This window comes from Porites lutea, chromosome 10 (genome assembly GCF_958299795.1).
Source record: "Porites lutea chromosome 10, jaPorLute2.1, whole genome shotgun sequence".
NCBI lineage: Eukaryota > Metazoa > Cnidaria > Anthozoa > Scleractinia > Poritidae > Porites > Porites lutea.
This window is the reverse complement of record NC_133210.1, coordinates 29,751,360-29,773,617: the sequence shown is the minus strand read 5'-3', so window position 1 is coordinate 29,773,617 and position 22,258 is coordinate 29,751,360. Positions and strand designations below refer to the sequence as shown.

General features: G+C 37.9%; 1 protein-coding gene across 1 annotated transcript in view; it reads left to right on the top strand.

Moving 5' to 3' along the window:
• The window catches only part of LOC140951110 (uncharacterized), a 32,138-nt gene that overhangs the window by 8,638 nt on the left and 1,242 nt on the right, over nt 1–22,258 (top strand). The window contains exons 6-20 of the mRNA XM_073400327.1: nt 460–1,165; nt 2,273–2,458; nt 2,909–2,944; nt 6,526–6,777; nt 8,735–10,845; nt 12,807–12,923; nt 13,726–13,764; nt 14,407–14,475; nt 15,559–15,606; nt 16,178–16,246; nt 17,722–17,818; nt 18,010–18,281; nt 19,687–19,789; nt 20,847–21,118; nt 22,070–22,172. Of these exons, the coding sequence (XP_073256428.1) occupies nt 481–1,165; nt 2,273–2,458; nt 2,909–2,944; nt 6,526–6,777; nt 8,735–10,845; nt 12,807–12,923; nt 13,726–13,764; nt 14,407–14,475; nt 15,559–15,606; nt 16,178–16,246; nt 17,722–17,818; nt 18,010–18,281; nt 19,687–19,789; nt 20,847–21,118; nt 22,070–22,172 (4,459 nt within the window). The 5' untranslated portion in view covers nt 460–480. The remainder of the gene's footprint in view (nt 1–459; nt 1,166–2,272; nt 2,459–2,908; nt 2,945–6,525; nt 6,778–8,734; nt 10,846–12,806; nt 12,924–13,725; nt 13,765–14,406; nt 14,476–15,558; nt 15,607–16,177; nt 16,247–17,721; nt 17,819–18,009; nt 18,282–19,686; nt 19,790–20,846; nt 21,119–22,069; nt 22,173–22,258) is intronic.

Genomic DNA, 22,258 nt, shown 5'->3' with positions numbered 1-22,258 from the left:
TCGTAGATTTTCTTTTTTGCCCTTCTCTACTTGGGACCCATTTTCGGTGTTCTCCTTATCAGGCGATAACCAGTAAGACAGAGTAAAATTATTGGAATCAAACGTTTTAAATTGTCGTCTAAAGATAACAACGGCCAATTTCTGTAAAATAAGTCTTAAAATGAGTGAATGATGTTTCTGCGAACTTAGCTCCTGAATTTCCCAGCGAGGATGGAGACATGTCCGTCACTCCACTACCCCTACTCCCTTCCGGGAAAGGGCACCTCTGATGCAGATTTTTTGCCTTACTGGCCATAAATGGTCCCTTTTCTGCTGAGCTAAAATTTAGGGAGAACACTGTGTTTGCAGGCTATTTTTATCTCTATAAGTGAGTGGAAGTAAGAAATAAATGTATTCAGACATAAAAGTTGTTCAAGTGTACGTGTATAACTCTGTGACCTTATTTATTGACATTTTAAGGCAATATACATCTGAGACAAAATGGCTCAACATCAAGGGCGTAAACGGAAAGGAGATAGTGCTCATGATCAGCCAGCAAGAGATGATGTTCCAACTCTCAGTATTAAACTTCCAAAGAAAAGTGACCTTCCTAACACATCAAAACCTTGGAGTGATGTTCAACTCCCAGTTGACATTCTTTTGATGACAGTGGAGGACTGTGAGTTCTTGGCCTGTTATGCATTCCTGAGAAATCCCTTTAGAAGTTATCAGCAGAATCTTGGATTCGTGTACTTTGGAACCATTGGTGAAAGTGGATATGTACCACTTAATGTTGCTATGACGAGATGTTTTGAAGGCTCTTCTGATCCATGTGGTTCTCTAGTGACTGTTAAGAATGCTGTGGTGGAACTGAGACCCAAAGCTGTTTTCTCTGTTGGCTGCTGTGTAGGGTTAAACCCAGCAGTCACCAAGTTACAGCTAGGTGATGTGGTGGTTTCTTCTAAGCTCACAACTGGAGCATTCAAAACCCCGGTAGGAAGAGGTATCATGCAGCTTGTCAAGCATGCAGATGATGGTTGGATTCCGCCATTAACAAGTCCAGAAGATCATAAAGTTCAGGTCTGCTGTGATGGGGAGATTATTAGTGGCACAGACTCAACCAGTGCTAAACGGCAATGTATGTCAGACTCTACTAAAGCAGTTGCATTCGTAAAGGGTGGTGGAGGTAAGATTTGTCAGTTAAATGTCAACTGTATTATCCTTTCATGTAGCCAGATAACAGCTGATGGTTTTGTTGGTGCGCAGTGCAGGAAGCTAAGAATTATTCTTTAGTTAAGCTGAAGGAATGATTGGCCAGGAGTGATTGTTTCCTTCACAATGTTAAACCCACCAGCTAGCAGGTGTGATCATGATTTACCCTTGGGGGAGTGTTGCATTTCTTGCAGTTCACATCATGGCTGTCTCAGGCTTTAGGCTGGTGGCATTTCCCCTGCCTATTAAAGAGCATGAACCTGAATACTTTTGTAGAAAACAACAGAAGAATAGAATCAAATGAACGTTCTAGCTGTTCAATCCCCTCCTACTTATAATTCCATATTATAGTCTCGTGAAAGCTAGCTCTGTTGTACCTGTGCTATGAGGCAATAATTATGTCAGAGTATTCTAGGTTTGGGTTGAATTCATCATAACAGCTAGTATAAAAGCCTTCTGTATATAGGTCTCAGCTAACCCTGACTCGTCCCTGGTCGTCTCTAAGTTGTCTCTACTCATTAAACGACTGGGGACGAGTCAGCAGCTAACCTCCTCTGTAGGTAACTCCGGTTACACTGACCGTGAGGAGTTTGAGGACAAGAAAAGATGTGGTGGAGTTGCCTGCCAAAAATCGAAGAGTGTTGACAGCCGAGTCCTTCACCCTTGTGGACCAGTGACTGGACCCGGGGTCCCCTGGGGGTCTTCATTAGACAAATATAATTGAATTTTGCCAAGTTGCATGTCCAGCAAAAACCTGAGCATGGTACCACAGTTCATCCTTGGTAACTACATGTTTTAATATATTTAGCTTTGTTGTTGTTGTGATGTGTGACTATGGTGTATGACAAAGCTGTAGATCATATTTATTGCCACATGTCAACCATGTCTGACCATGGCATTGTTATCTTGGGGTACAAATTAAGAAATTTTCAGTTATTTCACTTACCCGTACTTTTAACTGTAATGTTCGTGTTGAATAATGAAGAAATCAAGTTAAAATTCATGCGTTATTGTGTTTGCCAAGTTGCAGCCACCTTCACCTTTTGCATGACTGGTTTATATTTTTACTTTTCATTAATAGGACTGTTTGCTGCAGCCCATGATGTGAATCTTGAATGGCTGATTGTTAAAGGGATATCACATTTTTCTGATGATAGTAACACTCCTGATGAGTCCTGGAAGTCATTTGCTTCCATCATGGCAGCTTCTCTTGTGTCTAACATGTTAAATGATCCAGTTGTTTTTAAAGAGTGGCCTCACTATGAAGGTATGTAACCTCACTTTTCTGTTTGGTTATTAATAGTGTTCTGCTCAGATATATTTATGTACCTATAGAAAAAAAAGTTGCAGTTTTAGTTAAAAAGGTTATAAGATACATAGAGTACCACAAATTTCTATAATAGAAGATGCTGTTCTAGTTCTTTAACACTGCTACAGCCTCCAATTCCCCTTTACTCTCTAAGAGTAAGTTAAGTTGACTGTGAGGGTAGCAAATTATGACAGTTACCTGCCTAACAATATCTGAGGCATTTAAATTTTTCTGAGAATAATCTTTCAAATTTCCTGATCCTAGTGCCTGAAAAACTGCTAGAAGATAAAAAAAAATGCACCATGTTATTGACTGACAAAAAGATAAAATTGTTATTTGTCGACAAAGTCTGTTTTGCTTACAAGAATTAAAGAACAGGACAGTTGAACTCTTTTGTTTTCTTTGCAGATGTGTCAGCAAACAAGGCTTCCTCAACCTTACCAGGTACTACTCCTCTGTCTGAGTAAAGTTATGAGGAACTCTAGCATACTGAAGTATTTATTTGTTAATATAGTTTTCAGTACAACCATGTCTTTTCATGTTTTGAGCATTCAGTCTGTTCAGTTGGTACTCAGAACAATAATTCTCTTACTTTTGTTGAGAAGTAATGACCAGTGTACTTCAAGCCTGGCACCTCTCGACTACCCCTTTAAATCTTTTCATAATATCTAAATGTAACTCGTTTTAGCTGCCTTAAAAGGGGGGAGACAGGGGGTCACAATCTCCTGCTTCCCGTACCCCGTTCTCCCACTTCCTGTACTTTTTTGTCCCTTTGTCTCGCGACTCCCGCCCTTTATTGTGTTTCTCCCGTTACCATGTAAATCATGCTGTTTGACTCCCTATTCTAATAGGGAGTGTTTTGGCCTTGTCCAAAATAAAAAATTGTGTTGTAAATCGAACCACTTCGCACTCTCCAGTGTGATCATTGAAGCGGCATTCCTTCGACACAAGTTGACACCACACAGCAAATTCTTCAGTGTTTTGTGAACTACAGTCCTACGGAACGAGCTCCCAGGAAGGTTTTCCATGGATGGATTTTTCCCCACCACACCAAAAAATACGGAGACTGATCAAAATGGTCTTTGACGACATTTTACCTGACTCGCTTTGTTGTTCTTATGGAGAATTTCGACAGCTAGCGAGACAGATGAGACACTGACTCAGCTGACCAGTCGACACACGTGTACATGTGTCATGCCATCTCATTCATGTCCTATGATGTAAGCAACTTGGAATTTTCGTTTTTTGACTTTTCTCGCGTGTAAATTTTGCTTTAAGCCTTGGAGAACGTTAAATGGAAGTCAAGAAATGTTGTTGGGTCCATTTCTTTGACTGGATGTAAGCAGTAACATATAACAAAAGCTTGCCTTTTTGAATTTCTCTCCCGCTTCCCACCATCGTAGAGATCCCACTTCCCGCCCTTTCTTCTCCCGTCTCCCATACCCCTCCTGCCACCTGTTCTCCCGGGCTCCCCCCCTGTCCCCCCCCCCCCCCAATCTGAAAGATTGGAGTCAAGTTACTTGACTCCAATCTTTCAGATTGCATCTCCAATCTAACCTCACCACCCCCCTCCTGAAGCAGTAGATAATTATTCCACTGTGTAGTTCCAGGAAATGTCTACATCTTCACAAGGAAGGGATTCTTTCTAAGAGCCCCCCCCCACACCACCCTTCTGAAAATTCTTTGACCCCAGGAATATCCAATTCCCTCTGTGGAGGGAGTATGGAGAGTTTCTGCAGCTACACATTTTGCTAATTATACTGCCAAATCAAATTGAGCTATTAAAACATGTTTTAATAGTCATTATCATTATGACCATTCCAACAATGAAGTCTTTGTAGTGCGATTTTTGCCCAAATATTTTTGCAGCCTTTCTCAATACTCTGAGTCACTTGATATCTATTCACTCAACTTCTCAGTTTTGCGAACAAATTTTAAGAACATTTTGAGACCAATTTCTCACTATAACTATATAGCACCCAGTAAATACGAACTTGACCCGCGTGAGCCTTGAAATCACAGGTTCTTATACACTGTATGCAGGTTTTTACTGTATGAGATTCTACAGCAAAAAGTTCTACTTCATGCTTGCTACTGCGCAGCATTTAAACCTATTCATTGCTGAAAGGAAGTCTCCTGATAAGAATATAAAATCCTTCCTTGACATCTCTGTAAATTCCTCATCTTCTTTACAACTGTAGCATATGTGGTAGTTCTTAACTATGAATCTTTTAATTTGTATTAAGATGGAATCCTTCAGTGGACAAAAACCCTTGTCCCAGAATAATAATTATTTCAATCATTGCATTCTTTTTGACACTTTTCGAGGGCTATAAATGTAATAAGTTATATGAAATAACTCCAAAGAAACAGTTCTGACTAGAGCCGTGAAAAACAAACTTCAAAAGCTTCAAATTTCATAAAACAGGGCTCAAAATTAAAAAAAATCCTCAGGTTACCTTCTGGTGACCAACTGGAGAAATAGTCGCCAGATGCAAATTTTTAGTCACCAGTTTGTATAATGTAAATGACGCACGCAACTCATAGTATGGTGTAATCTATCAGATTTGATTGTTTGAAAATGTCACGGACAGAAGTCAGTATAAATTTGGAGGTAAACTGGCTTTGTGTATGCGATTTGGCACATTTTTTTATGATGAAAGCAAAGCAAGGTGAGATGAAATGTTAAATCTAAGTCAAAGAGAAATCTGGTTGCTAAAGTGGTGACTAAACCAGAATTTTTAGTTGCCAAAGAGAAAATGTTAGTCGTATCGGCGACCATATTAGTCGCAATTTTGAGCTTAGCTAAGGCTGCATTCATTATGTATACAGCAGGGGGGGGGGGGGGCAGAGGATATTTAGATCTCCCCCGTATCATACAGAATTTTTTTACAACCCCCCTCTTGACCAAAAGGAAAAGCACTTTAAGACATTCCAATGTTAACTTGTTTAAAAAGGAATACTAATTATAAAATACTTTGTATGGCTGTTTTGTTAGTTTGTAGGACTCTATTTCAGTCCATTTATTAGTCTTGATTTCAGTAGCAGCTGCTAACTGACACAGAAATATTGGCAATTTTCCAGTTAAAGAAAGATTGAACTTTTCATTGAAATTTTGTAGTTGTAAATGTGTTGACTTAAAAGCAATTAGCTTTACAATAAAAACACTTGACTTTTATATTAATAATGAAAGTCCTGTGAAGAGTGTATTTATAAAGCAAATAAGCTAGCAAACTGTCTTCAAGCATAGAGTAATTAAGATGGCCTTCTTTTATAAAAAAAATCCACAAAATAATGCTTCCTTTTTTAAAAAGTGGAGAAAAAAGAAAAATAGCAACCCCCCCTTCATCTGTCAAAAAATCCTCTTCCCCCTCCCTTGCAGTATACATAATGAATGCAGCCTAAAGAATCTTATGTATGACAATTTTGCCTGTGTTTTCTCAACTTGAAATTTGTTTTCTCGGGCTCCCTAAGAATCTTTTCTTTGGAGTTATTTCATATAACTTATTACATTTATAGCCCTTGAAAAGTGTATAAAAGAATGCGATATGACTTAATTTATTCTGTTACATGTACAAGGTTTTTGTCCACTGCAAGTTAAAATTACCCAATTTCCTAATGGGTTCCGTCTTAATTTCCTGGGGCTATTTTTTTTTGCCAAAGTCCACGTACGTATCAGTGGTTAAGAAATAGTATGTGGTTATGTGTGGCCCATATCATCAGGCTTCTTACATCTTAATATAAAAGCTTCTTATATTCTCCCTTCCCTCACTCTCATTATTAGTGAAATGTTTTGTTGCATAATGCTCAGTCGTTAGTTAAATGGTTTCTTAAGGCTGCCCAGTCTTCAAAGTGGTGAAACCCTGGAAAGTGCATTTTTTTAAAAAGTATTTATTTTTATCTGATCATATTTGCAAGGTGGTGGCTTTTTAATATCCCTGTCTTAGATTTGGTGTCATAACAAAGACATTGTTTTTAAACCATTTCTTTGTTAAAAAAACTTGTTGAAAAATTCTTGTTAACAGATTCTGTATGCCTCAAAGAGTGCCAGAAAAAGCTGCGAGCCCTTTATGAAACCAAAAACAGAGTCAAAATCGTTCCATGGGAACAAACCTCTGCTGTTGATATTAACAAGATCTACACAGACTTGTCCTGGGTTATGGATCACAGGACACCCAGGGGAGTGACAAAAGAAGCGCTTAACCACTACACTGAGATTTTTGTCCGCAGAGAACCTCATCCTGCACCAAAGCGGATTTTGGTTTATGGACAGCCAGGTAAGTGAGGAAGTAAAGTAACCTAGCTAGCATGCAGGGTCTTTATTTAAGTGAAGAGTGACCACATGATAGCTGCCAAAGCTAACAAATGAGTGGCCCTCATTACACAAAAACAAGAAAAATGGTAACCAGCAAAATAAATCCATACAGGATTTTGGAGAACACAGTCTGTATTAAGCTTGTGTCATGTGCAGGCTTTTTGAGTGTTTTGCCAAAATCCCAATTCAAGTGGGTTAATTTATTATTGTTGCCAAAACCAATGGAAAGTTTTTTTCTTTTGCTTTAGTGGATAAATTAAACTGAAAGAGGAAACAAAGTTTTTCTGTTTTCTATGAGTCTACCAGTTAAATATGAAACAATTTATCTGGTTTTAGAGCAATCAGAAATTATGTGTGTAGGCTTCAGTATTTATGTATTATTATTATATAAACACCAATGAAATACCAAGTGAGCTTTTGCGCGAAAACTTGACATCTTCAGGTGTGAAAATAACATGTTATCTTCACACGTGAAAATATCACCTATGCTATGGCTTCATAATAAACCGCACCTTTCAGACTGAAAAATGCTTTGGTACTTCATTGGTGTTTATATAATAAATAGAACATTACAGGGTCACTTGGAGATACCAAATTTTTCTTCTTGTGTTAAAAAAAAATATTTCACTCGTTTGCTGCGCACACTCGTGAAATATTTTTCAACACTCGAAGAGAAATTTCGTATCTCTGCGTGGCCATGTAATATCCTCTATTTATGTTGTGGCTCAATTTTATCTGTAAGTTTCATTTTCTAAAATGTACAATCAAAAACTAACAAATAAAAATAAAAATTCATCCAAGGAAAAATTAAACTAAACCCTTTACTATATTGTTCGGAGTCAGTTTGATGTCAGTAATTATTACAGCGCTCACAAGCCGCAGGTGAGAGTTTTCTGTCACTAACTGCAGACTTTACTGATACAACACTGCCATGGAAATTACATTGTGGATCCAAATATTCTTTTTTTGCGAGTTACTTTAGCCTGAGTTGAATCAAAGAAAGAGGCGCATATTCAGTGACTCATTAAAAATTCGTTTCTTGTGTCCTTTTCTTTCATGTTTATCTTCATATTTATGAGTAATTTTAAACTACTCATTAAAGACCTTTCTTTTTAAAATAACATACGCTGTAGTTCCATTGTATTGTTACTTCAAATTAAATTTTCCTTTGTTACAAACCCACTTATCACATTACTATGCACTCAAAAGCAGTGGAGGAGAAAATCTGAGATACTGTGAATATAAAAGTGACACCAACAGCGATGAATATAACTATAATCTTGTAATGATAATAAGATTACAGTTCTTTAGACAAAGCTAAGAATTTCAAAATCTATGCTCCCTTTTGAAGGCAAAAAACAATCTTTTTGGATTAACTTAGGTGAAACCAAATTAAAGACCCTTCATGAAAAACAGACTAATATAAGGCCATCCCCATAAAATGTTTCGTTTCCCATCACCCTCCCTCTCGTGAAGGTGGGTCGGTCGGTCGGGCAAAAAAAAAAAAAAAGAATGAACACATGATTGCATATTAAATCTCACGTTTAGTCTGCAAGATATAATCAGATGGTAAAAGATGTATATTAATAGGACTATCAAATGTCTAAAAAGGCTACAAAAACGAAGTATCGATGATAATTTAAGACAAATGGTGTTAATAAGACAAGATCGTGTGCTTATAAATTAAAGTACTCGCTTCTTTACAAGTGATTCTGGAATTTTTTTTTTACTTTTCCAAAAAAATGGGTCGGTCGGGCGATGGGAAACAAAACATTTTATGGGGATGGCCTAAGCGCATTTTAAAGAAAAAGTTAAAAAATTCAGAAAATTCCGTTGAATAATTTGACACTTCTGTCAAAAGTCTTCTTAAAACTGTAGATTCAAGAAGTCCTCACAATTTAGTTCATGTTGCCTCCTAGGTATCGGCAAGACTGTTTTTACGCAGAAAGTCACTTTCGACTGGTGCCAGCAGAAATTTCCACAAACATTAGGAGCGTTTGATCTTGTCCTTCTGGTAAGATTACGGGACGTTTGTGATCTCCGAGATGTTCCGTCTATTTTGGCGGCTTCCAGAGCGCTGGCTAGTGATGGCACAGTTTCTGTCGACAACCTGTATAACTACGTTCGTCGCCATCAAGAAAAAGTCTTGCTTATCTTGGATGGTTACGATGAGTATGTTTACACTGCTGGAAACCAATCGCCTGTGCTTGAAATCTGGAATGAAAACCAGTTAAGCAATTGCTGTGTTGTAATAACTTCAAGGGAAATGAAAGCTGAGACGTTGAGAAGTTCTGGTGATGCTGTTTTCAAGATAGACGGCTTCAATGATCGGCGCCAAGAGGAGTACGCTGGTAGATTTTTAAAAGATGGTGAAGATGTTAAAAATTTTTTTAACTACCTGGAGCAGCAAGACCTAAGAAAACTAGCACAAATTCCTCTTCTTCTTCTAATTATGTGTCTACTCTGGAAGGGGAAAGATCGCAACGCACTGCCAAAGAAACGCGCAGATATCTTCACTCAATTCGTGAAGACGTTGTTTCATCACATGCGTGAAAAACAGTCTGTTGAATCGGTGTTTAACATTGAGGATTACTCAGATGAATTATATGCATTAGGGCGCACGGCCTTTGAAGCTCTCATCAATGATTGCCTGTATATCCCCAGAAGTGAATTACCTAACTACGATCTGATCGAGAGGTTGATTGAAGTGGGCCTTTTTCAAGTTTTAAATATTTCAAGTTTGAATCCTGAAAAAGGTGTCTATTTCATTCATAAATCCGTACAAGAATACTTCGCGGGATGTTTTCTGAAAGAGGAGCTGATATTATCTAAAAAGAATGAAATTACAAATTCCCTGTCAAAGCTGGACTCGGTTGAAAAGATCCTCAAAATGAATGAAGTGATAAAATTTGCTGGTGAGCTGTCAGAGGAAGCCGCGCGCGAGATTGTGATTCACCTGATGAAAATGGCGGCGAACGAAGAAGAACTGACGAAGTACACCTTCGACAGCGAAGCACCGTCAGAGCAGGATTTTTCAAAAGACCAAAGAAATTTTCTAACACTCTGCACAGAGTTGTTTTTCTACTGTTCAGCTGAGACAAAAAGAAACCTCTTTCCTACATTTCTTTCCTCTTTCAGAGGAGTTCTTTTAATTGAAGCAGACCAGCTAAATGATCTTGTGAAGGTAAAGTTAGTTAAAACTACCGTAAACGTAAATTACGTTTTTTTCACTAATGACAAAGAGTATACAGAGCGAGACTATAAAAACTTAACAATTTTATCTGAACAATTAAACGCTGTCATTGTAAGTTGTTCAGGAGAAAAGAAAGCATCAGAATTTTTAAGCAACTTAACATGGTGTCCAGTTGGTGAATTTTTCCTAAAGAAAGAAGAAAACAACACTCACCTGTATTTTACATACATTAGTACAGATAGATCCGGTTTTCGTGCTCATGATATAATAAAGGCACTAATAAGTAAACAAGAGACAACAACAAAGAAGACAAACATGAATGGTGATGAGTCAAGTGAAGAGAGCAGCAGTAGCTGTTGTTTAAAGCGTCATGGTCTCTCCAGGGTTCGGAGGATTGAAGCTTGGGATGTGAACAGGTCAGATGTGGAACAGCTGATTAAGATCATGCCGTTTATCACCGCTCCACACGTGATACAGGTTTGGGGTGAACCCGGTGAAGTGTTGGATGCCGAGTTAAACGAGTCTCTACTGAGGAGCATCCCAATAACACTCAAACTGGAGGACTTATCACTCAGTTTGATGAATGTAACATCATCACCTGCTGTGGAGTTCATCGACAGTTTATTTGAAAAAGCTCCAAACTTGAAGTCGCTCTACATGTCATTCAATCCTCTTCTGGGTGCAGGAGTCGACAGCTTGATTAACCATCTCAGCTGCGCTCCTCACCTGGAGACACTGTACCTTCCAGATGTGAAGATGACTCCACAGCAGGTGATGAATCTCACATCAGCTGTACAGCAGCACGGAAACATCACTGAACTGTGGTCATTCTACCACGTAAGTTTTCCAATTTTATCGCAATTTGTTTCTTTATTCTTTGTTTACAGTTTATTTCTACTCAGCTCTTGCCTTTCGCCATTTTCCTTTCTTTGTCATTTTTATACTCGACAAAACACGAGATTTACTTTTGAAAACAAATAACAAACTTTAGCAGAATCAAATTATCGTTTCAAATTCATTCCTTTCAATTGATTAAACTAAATTCAAAACAATGTTTTAACCGAGAACAAGTAAATTAATCTGAAGGTGTCTGCACTGTGCAAAATAATGCATCAGCGAGCAGATATGAAATTTCTCTTCGAGTCTGGTTCAACTCGATGTGAGCTCACTTATAACAAACACTGTGTTACATATAGAACAAAAAAATTCCACAATATTATAAATTTCAGAATCAATTTTAATTCATTGCCTTTTATAAAATGATGAACAACAAGTATTAAGTCAAAATATGTTCAGTTCATGTTCAATTCAAACAAATAATTTGCAAAGTAAGAGAAAGAAAGGTTAACTTACAGTTTCACTTTCATCGTTATGGTTTCCTAAAATCAGTCAAATTCAAGAAAAGTTTGTTTGAGAGTCCATAAAATGAAGAAGTCTTTTCAGAGCCTGGTGTCCTTTTCTTTGAGTGTTCTTTGCGTGTCCTTTCATAAATGACCTCGATCGCTCAGTTGCGTGGGTTTTTTAGATAACTTTCCACAAAACAGACAATTCCTCAGAGACGCTTTTGTACAAATTTAACGCCATACATTTTATCGTAGGTAAAAGCACTCCACTATGGTATTAACTGTCTATTTTTGTCGGCGACATGTTTTTCCAGCTTGATGACAAACGCTATGGCGTTAGCAAATCCTGCGTCGCTTTGTGTCTTCAATTAATAAGTTTTTTTCTGGTAGCCTGCACAAATCCTTTGACAAATTCTGCAAATTTCAGAGTAAATAAGCCGAATCTTTCTCTCACTCACGTTTTTACGTTGTTTTCTAATTTTTTTTACAATTCGTGTCCATCTTGAGCATTTTTGCGTTGAATTTTTTCTTTGAAGAACAAACTCAACTAAAGTGAACAACAAACTACGAAATCAACAAACTGTCATTCAAAGTGGCGTGAGAGAAGGTTTGTGACGTGTTGACAGCTGATTGGTTAAATTTAAACACATGAAATATTCCTGTCAATCACGATATGCTACGTGTAGCATTTTCCCGCCTTTTGTTTGCGTGTAGCGCCAGCATTCCCGCCTTCCTATTTATTTTTCGGTCCTATGACCCTGCATAAGAAAACGGAAACTACTTTCTGTTCAAAGTGAGTATTTCTGAAATACCTTTCGCCACCAAAAATTACTTTGTCTAACTGATTGCTCTTGCTTTTCTTGTTTCTAATTAAATCATCATGGGTGCAAAAAAAAAAAACAGAAATATTAGGTTTGGCAGAGAAAATTGAAGGTCAATCATTGATTATTAGAAACTGTCTGTCCCCTTTTTAAACTTTTGGGAGTCCACATGATCGTGTGTTTCAGACCTTTTTCCCTCCGATAATTGAAAAGAAACAACAACACTTGGAGTTTACACTGAATGTAAAGCTAGTCAGGGCATTTATTGCACATGTGTACCATTACCACCCTCCCTTCCCCCACCCAGTTTGAACCCCCTCTCCAGTGATCTGAAGGAGTTTTTCATTCTATTATATTAGAGAAGTAACTCTTTGTTTTTTTTTTTTTGTAATTTGGTTAAGTTTCCGCAGCGACCGCTTGACAAAGAGCTTGCGTAATAGAGATTTGACTGTATTAAGGTTTTGTTGCTGTACATTCATTGCACCCGCGTAGTCTGAACTTGCTGATAATGGAGTTTTCACCTTTATATTGTTTCTCGTTTCCTCTGGTCACGTTTTAATAAAAAGAAAACTAAGTTTACGCCTGAAAACCTTACATTTAATGGTTGTTGTATGGTCGACATTTCATGTTTCAGAAACTCAATGGCGATCCCCAGCCTAAATACAAGTGGCCATCAGAGGACGATTGGAAACGTCGGTACCCTCGCCTCTTTCCTGATTCTTCATCTGGATTAGGGGACGATCAGGAGCAGGTTGGTCATAGAAATAAGGTCAAAAGAAGGCATAGTTTTGACATTCATTTTGAAATTCATTTCAGTTCACTCCTTGTAGTTTTAATCAATGCTTTGTATAAGATTCACTTATCAAAGGTTATTCTTCAATTTTCACTTATTGCAAGTTAAGGTCTGTTTTTCTGTTCCTTGATCACTGGACATGCGAATTGCATTCAAAGTAACCGACACCGTCGTTTTGCTCATCAGTGTCGCGGGTCGTCAGTCCCAATGACTTTTCCGGCGTGTTTTTTATGAAATTAAAAACCCCCTCATTTGGTTTAAATTTTTTCATAGTTTTGCCTTGTTTTTTTTTTTTTTAATCCATTCCAGTTTACCTGTGTCAGTAATTTGTAGTTATTTATTATAATGTTTTTTATGTGATTTACTTTTAAAAAGTTAAGCTAAAAACTTCATTGATTGTACTGGCAAATCTGTTTTTCTGTTCATCGGACACATTTAAGGAAAACCTTTCCTTAATCATTGGACGTGTGATTTAGCTTTCAAATTAACGAGCACCGTCGTTTTGTTCGTCAGTGTAGCGGGTCGTCAGTCTTTTGCTATGTCTTAGCAATAAGAAGAAAAGAAATTTTTGATTCATAATCGTATAATTAACGAAGGATAGCAAAGGCCTTCAAACCTGCTTTACACCTTAACCTCAAAACCTCTCTCGCATCCGGCTTCTCAACGAAGGATTTCCTTTGTTTTTAAATGTCTTCTTTGATCTTCAAAGTAATTTTTTGTCATGAGAGGTGTTTTAATGTTGTCTTTTGTTTCGTGGCAGGATGATTCATCAGCTGAATCTGACGATGATGATGAGGAGGTCAGTTAGCGACTTCAGGCACAATTCAGTGGGGGATCCAGGAGAGGGGCCCGGGGGGCCCGGGCGCCCCTCTTATTTCTAGACCAAAATGAGGCCGAAAAAATTTTTTTGAGTTATATTTTATAAACGGTCAGGAGTTTCATTTATTAATTAAGTTTAAAACACAGGTGTGTCTTTTTGAGAGTTTCCGATAATCTATGGTTTGGGCTTTTTAATCATTCCAAGAAAACTGGAGCCAAAGCTCGTCCGTGTTTTAACGGATTTAAACACCCGTCAATTCGTTTGGATCTTCTTCATAAAGTATTAGTGAGTTTTCTGGTGTTACCTTATGACCTTTTTGAACGTTATTTTTCTCAATAGTTTTGGTTTCTTATACGAACAGTTTCATTTTTCTATCAAAGCAACTCAGATTTTGGGCTTAAGTCACGTGCTATTTAATAGTAAGCATGATCAGTGTAGGGCATGTTTTGAGTTTTGCTTCTTGCTTCTTATTTGGTCAACTACGGCTGAGAAGATATTGAAACTGTCGCCCTTTCTTTTGACTTGCCTCTCCTCGTGCACATGAAAACTGACTCAGGGTCCTAAAATTAAATATCATAAGAAGTGGATGTTGTTTAGTGTAAAGAGTATGATTTGTGGCAGAATGAAGAAGGAATCATCGAATCTGAAGATGAAAGATCGTCATCTGAACCAGAAGACAATCAGGAGCAGGTGGGTCATCAGATTTTGTGTGGGTGAATAAGGTATCTTCCTTAAAAAAGGATTTTACTTAACAACAAACTTAAGAACGCTTGCTAACCATTCCATGGTGAATGTTAAGTACTAGTTACAATTTAAATGAATACCGTAAAATTCCGAAAATAAGCCCCTCCATGTATAAGCCCCTCCAAATATAAGCCCCCCAAACTTGTGACCCAAAACACCCTCCGTTAAATCGCCCCTCCAAATATAAGCCCCCCGGAGGGCTTGTACTTGGAAATTGCCCTTAAATACAATGTAAAACAACGAAAAACGATAAATTTCCTTCTAACTATAAGGCTAGCCCAATCGATTTTTAAACGCAAATTTCCCTCCGTACATAAGCCCCTCCAAAAATAAGCTCCTCAAAAATGGCCTTTGAAAAATGTAGAAAGTTAATTATTGAAAGTTAATTATTATACATTTGTGAACGAACGTTAAACAACAAAAAGCGCTCAAAATTTAGCCAGAAAAGACAAGAAACAATTGAAATAATATTCACGGGAGTTGTATCATTGTTGGAAAAAAGCTGCAAAATGGAGAAGGCTTGTTTTATATTCAATGTGTGTCTTGCTCCATCACCCCACCCCCTGTATTAACAGTACAGAGATGTAGATCTTTTTTTTTTTACTTCCTGGGAGGTGGGATTACAGACTGAGCTTTGTGACTTGTGTCAGTGGGACACCTGTCCCTCAGTGGGGTAGAAAGTGAACAAACAAAGCCTTCCAGGGCCCGCATTGTTGTTGTTGTTAATTGTTTACCTTTTTTTAACTTTTTTCAACGATTACTCGCAATACACTTACAATAAACAATATTACTATAAAGACAAATTATAGTTACACACGTAATGCAAATAGTGAGAGACACCTTCCAAGTTAAGAAAGGTTAAACTAACAACATATGCATGACACGTTGCAATAACCGGGATGTCGCTAACAAAAAATGAGAAAAAGGATTACAATAATTACTGCCAGCGGAGATATATAGAATTATTGATCTTCAAATTAGTTTTTTTTTTTAATGAGTGGTGTTTTAATGTTGCTTTGTGTTTGGCAGCAGGATGATTCATCAGCTGATCATGACGACGAGGAAGCAAGCGAGCGGGTGAGTTTGCGACTTTACGCACACTTTGTCTCCTTCATTGACTGGATTTTTTAGTCTCTTTTAAGTTAAATTTTTATAAACGAACAGGATTTTGTTTATCAAGTTTAAACCACAATGCACAGCTGAGTGTTTTTGAGAGTTTCCAATACTCGATGGGTTGGGTTTTTTAATAATTTCCGAGAAAAATGAAGACAAAACCCCTCCGTGTTTTATCGGATGTAAACACTCCTCGTTTGAATTTTCTTCTTTAACTGTAACTGAGTTTTCTAATCTTATTGTATGATTGTGAACGTTATTTTCCCCAATACTCTAGATGTCTTATACAAACAGTTTCCATCAAAAAGACACAAAACTCAGGCAGATATTGGGCTTAAGTCACCTTCTATTTTATAGTAAGCGTGATCAGTGTAGAGGCATGTTTTGTGTTTCGCCTCTTGCTGTCACCTTTTGACTGTTATAAAATTGGCGTTCATTGACGTATTTTTTGACTTGTCTCTCCTCGTGAAATCATAATCCTAAAATATCATAACAAGTGGATGATGTTTAGTGTAAGTGTTTTGATTTGTGGCAGGATGAGGAAGGAATGATCGAATCTGAAGATGAAAGATCGTCTTCTGAACCAGAAGACAATCAGGAGCAGGTGGGTCATCAGATTTTGTTGATGATCAATAAGGTATTTTCTTTGAAAGGGATTTTATTTTGCAACAAACGTTAAAAACGCGTACCAACCGTTCCATGTTGAATGTCAAGTACTAGTTACAAGCGAAATAAGTATTTCTTTAATTTAGTAATATTATACAATTGTGAATGAACGTTAAACAACAAAGACCGCTCAAAATTGAGCAAAAAACTACAAGAAACAATTAAAATAAAATCCACGGGAGTTGTATCATTTTAAATAACGTGCAAAATGGAGAAAGTTTGTTTCATATGATTTTTATATGATATAAAACATCCACCCCCAGAGATTTGTAAGTCCTGTTTTCTTGTGTAAATAGACTCTTTTTTTACCTCCTGGGAGGTGGGATTGTAGACTGAGTTGCGTGACTTGTTTCAGTTGGAACACCTGTCCCTCAACGAGGTAATGAAGATGGAAAAGCGAAACCTTCCAATGGCTGCATTTTATTTAAACGGTGTTTACTGATAGATCCTCATTGAGGTAAACTTTGTTGAAAATAGTGGGGATCGACCTTAGTGAAAATTTTCTGACGGAAAATACTTCTAACATTATTGCGGTGGGAAGAGGCTTTTTATTCATTTTAATCAAACAAGTAGTGTGAGGGTAGCCTGAAAGATAAAATTCACTGAAAACGTTAGTGTTGATTCTTGAAATATATTTTCTCTTTATTTGAATTCAAACATACAGAATTTTTTACTTCTCGCGGAGGTTATTTGCTAAACACCACACTTAAAGTTCCTGGTAACGGATTTTCAGTAGCAGGTCTAGATCGCGCAAAATTCGTAATTTATCGGTTTCAAAGTTTTTTGTTTATTGTTGTCATAGTGATATCGATTTTACTAAAAACTGCATTTTGACAAACTTCAATTTATAGTCAATCACTGGCGAAAAGTTTGTAGCGATCGGACAAGCACAAATCACTTTTAAGACGATTGAAAAACATCGGTATGGTCTCCGAAAAACTGTATCGAAACACCTTAAGCACAGAATAAAAGGTACACCATTTTGTTTTAAATTCATTTTCACGGCCGGACGTACATGAAATGTATATTTTTCTACTCTAATCTTGTCACGAACAAGGGAGACAAATTCGTTAAAGATGTAAGCTTTACTGTTAAGAGCATTTTCATAAAGGAAATACTTTCCTATTATGACTGATCTATCAGTGTTCACTGATAGATACTTATTGAGATAAACTCTGTTAAAATAATGGGGATCTTAGCATGAGGCTGGCCTTAAAAATACAATTCGCAAAAAAAAAAACCGGTGATTCTTTTCTCAAGTGATGTAACCAGTCAGTAAAAGATCACGAGTTTGACCTGGTTCAGGGACTGAGATTCTGTCTCTTTGTGGTGTAGTATTCACAACTAACTAAATAGTTTCTCTTTGATTGATCATTAGCTGATCACCTCTTGTTCTCGTCTATCACCGCACAGATTCTGGCAGAGACTCATCCCAGTGTTCACGGCTCACCATTCTTGGCTCACGATCCCGATACCGTAGGAACATTTTCAGTGCCTCCTGATCCTGCTGGTAGGCGTTTCAACTTCCCTGTTTTTGATTGTCTTTTTGAAGTGTTCTGAGTACAAATACGACATTTTACACGAGTCCATTGCCGTCAAACGTGACTTTACTTAAAGTGATTTTGTTCATGTTTGAATGAACTCATCAGGAGCTGGAGTCTTACTTCTGGGATTCTAATTTCTATCCTTTTCTCTCTACAGCCGGTTTGCTTTTAGCGGCAGCTCTTTCTCCTGCAGTGCATGGATCCAGCCACGGTCTGGCATCCTTCAGTGGATACCTCCCTTCTCATGTTGATCCCCAGCATCACTCCTCCCCTGATATAGAGACCCATCATGACAACACCCCGTCCACCATCTTTACGCCTGCAGGATCCTGGGGGAGCGATCCGTACCTTCCCAGTGGTTCTGGCCTGTCTGCAGTTTCACAAGACAAGACTGAGTTGGAATTTTTGTCTGTTGATGAAGTAATGAAGGTAGATTCTCAAAGCCTTTCTTGGACATTCATTTTTAAACCGTGTTTGGACCTAATAACAACTTTTCTTTAAAGGGACACAGTCAGCTGATGCACATGCGCATTAAATCCTATTTCTTAGCTGATTTGCGTGTCATAAGACGCGCGTGAAACAAAAGCGTATCCGGAATACTCTAAACAAACCTTGTACAGCTGAACTAGTTACCGGTCGAAATCGTGATTATAGGCCCTAAGCCATATCAGGGCACTCATTTTTTTTTGCATACCATTGAGAATTCACCGATGGATTTTTCCAGGGAAAGCCAAATGTCGACGAATACTTCCGAATTCGAACATCAGTAGACGTGAGAAATTGCACGAAGTCTGAATCATTGTCGAAGTTTCATGCTTGATTTTCCAAATATGTGTAACCTTTTCCATCGATTTTCCAAATATATATATAACGATTATTTGCTTGCCAATGTTAATGATTCATTTCTCTTGTTATTTTGGTAAAGGATGGTGATTTCTCCCGCCCGGCGCCTACGTGTTTCTCGCCTCTTCTGTTCAAGTTCCTTTGAATACTGTTTTTAACCAAATATGATAAAATACTGTAATAGGATGATTAAAAGTTTGCTCAAAAAGAGATTTTCAGTAAAAGATCGAGGATCGAATGAAGCACTAGGCAGGATTGAAGCGGATTTTTAGATGTATCCAACGCGTAGATTTGATTTCGGGTTGAGGTAGACGCTTTTCAAACTGGCAAAAGTATTGTCCAGGTCAGCGCGGTGCCATAGCTGACTGTGTCCCTATAAAAGATAGTATTTGTACTGGGAAAAAGACAAAGAACAGTCGAAAAGAAAAAGTAAAGTTCCAAAATGTCTAAGGATTTTTTTGTGAACCAGTCATTTTCTGGGAACAAACTTTTTGATTGTAAATTTATCGAATTTGTGGGACTGGTAGATTTTTCGATCTCAACGTTTTCCCCTCACACTTGTAATGAGGGTTTTTTGGACATAATTGCCATTAGTCGAGAACAGACATTTTGGAAATAACCCTTTCTTTGGTGCAAAAAGCCACAACGGTCAACGATAAACTAAGATCACACTAAAAAGGTCAGTACAAATCGAAAGGTGGTTTTGTTTGGGATGTTTCACTATAGCTGAACAAAAACTGAGCTTAAAAGTAAGCTAGTTCTTTCTCAAATAATACACTTAACTAAATACGAATGATCTTTATGATCAAAACTACTTTCTAAAAAGCCAAATGTTCGCACTGCTGAGTCAGCATAAGATCGCAAGTTTGCTTTGGATCGAAAACTGAGACCATTTTTTGGCCTCGTTTGTAGAACTGTCTGAACACTTTCTTGTTGCTCGAGCATCTTATCTGAGCTCATCCTTTGTTGTTCTCTTTTATCACCTGCACAGATTCTGGCAGATTTGCCGTTGGACGCTCACCCGAGTACTCAGGACGTGCTGTTACACGACCCTGCAGCCGTTAGACCAGTTCCAGTTCCTCTCGATCCTGCTGGTAAGGTTTTCGGGTACCTTTTTCCACCCGTAGCAAAACTAAAATAAAATAATTTGATTGACTGAGTTGTAATACCCTGAATTAATTTAAGCATCAATGTGAGAATACACAAACCTCCAGTGCTTCCATTGTTTATTTGATGACCTAACTCTTAACAAAATGGACCATTTTACAGTTGTGGGCTTAGTATCCTAGCCTTTGAGTGAATGTGAGGCTGAGATTGACCTTGTTTTGATACAAACCTCTGTCCTTTTCTTATGGAAACAATTTATGCTTAAAAACACTAGTTAGCATTAAAGACCAACATGGTCTACATAATAAAACAGAAAGGGTTGTATCAAAACAAGGTCAACTCCAGCCTTGTTTTTTCCACCTGTAGCTTTAAAATGGGTTTCAATTAACAGAAAAATCAGTCTCCACTTTTTCAATAGTATCCATCCGAAGCACTATCCATTGGCTGAGTGTTAGGAAAACCAGTCGCGTTATCCATTGGATGGTGATTTGATCTGATAGTGCTATCCACTAGTTAGCACTATCCAAGTTTTAAAATACCGGGCTCTGAAGGTCTGTTGAAGATCGAAAAAAGACTCCTCGTACGACACCTGCGTTTTAGTCTGTCTCGTATAATCTCCCTATAGTTAGTGGGCATTTTCTCATGTTGCCTTCAGTGGGCGTTGTTTTAATCTCCAGTTACTGCTTCCCCGTCACCATCTTTTTCTGTATATTTTCTCGAACTAAATAACGTTAAGAGAGGAGAAATGTACCATGCACTGTTTATGAAAACAAATTTTAGACGGCGTTAAACTAAACCACGTTCTCAGTCTTTTTTTTTCCTTTTAATTGTGTCTTCCTCCCCTTACCTGATATCTAACATTGTTTGGTGTTAATAGGGTAAGAAAACTACGTACCAAAGTCACTTATAAAACTTGTGGGTGTGTGGGGGGGGGGGGGGCATCGTATCTTAAACCTCACTGTTTGTTAGACTGAGTTAATAACAATCGTTTTTTGCCATCATATTACTTGTGGGAATCTTAATTCTCTCCTTTTTTCACTACAGCTGATCCGGTATTGACAGGAGCGTCTATTACTACAGCACATGGATCGTTTCATGGTCTGGCACTTGTTGAACCCTTCAGTGATAACCCTGTTCACATTCACTATCCACAGCATTACTCCTCCCCTGTTATCCAATCCCATCACCACAGTACCCTGTCCTCCACCTTTACACCTGGAAGATCCTTGGGTAGCGATTCTTATCTCGTCGGTGATCTTGGCCTGTCTACATTTACACAATCCGAGCCCAATTTGGGAAGTTTGTCCGTTGATGAGGTAAAGGGGCCGGATTCATAAAGCTGTTATTAAACATTGGTTAAGATCCATATTCAATAAAAGAGACTTATGGATTAAATGCGCTTTTAATAACAAGCATGTTTATAATAGAAGAGTTATTCAGCGTCCTTGGGCAGTAAACTAAGTGTGAGAACTCGACGTGGTATCTTAATACAGTCGTAGTAATAAAGGTTTAAGGATTTATCATACTTGTCATTAGTCAAGAACAGGTTATGTGAGATTATCAATAGACAAACAGGATTATTATAATAAATGACACCAGGAAGTGGGTCCAGAGAGGTGGGATTGCCCGGTATGTTTTACTTTAGTAAAATAATCCGATACAGTCCAGTACAGTCTCTGTTAACCTTTTAAACCCCAGTATCCACATACAAATTCTCCAAACTGATCTCCATACATTTCCTTAAAGAATCAGTTGAGAGAATTTAATAAAAGATCAAAGCATTTTAACCAGGGTGATCATTTTAATAATTCTCATAACCTTTTCCCTTGATTATGTACTGATATTGTTAAGAGAAAATTGATGTTGATCACTCTTGGGACACCACAGGAAGATCAACACTTCTCTATCGTTGATCCCCCTTTTGCCGCTTTTTAGTCATAACTAAACTCTTGCTAAGACAGACAGTTAGAGCCAATCCCGATGGTGGTTGTTGTCTTAGGGAGGGTTGACTATAGACAGAAACGTTGTTGTGATCAGTAAAGTATATCAAACAAGTCAGCTGGCGATTCCCCAAATCATCCACTCTGCTGAGTGTTCTTTACACTGCCGTGAAGTCAAATGATAAATTGCTAGTAGGTCACAGGTTTAATTTGCTTCTTGTACTGATATTCTGTTGTCCTCTTTTCACAAGTTAATAAACACTCTTTTTACTCGATTATGTTATCAGCTCTTCCTCACTGACTTGTTCTTCTCCTTCATATGAACAGATTCTGGCAGAGTTGCAGTGGAACACTCGCCCCAGTACTCAGGACGTGCTGTTGCAGGATCCTGGAGCCGTTGGATCAGTTCCAGTCCCTCTCGATCCTGCTGGTAAGGTTTTCAGTTACCTTTTTTTTACCCGTAGTACAACTAAAACAACATAATTTGATTGGTTTGTAACACTGTGACTTAGGCAG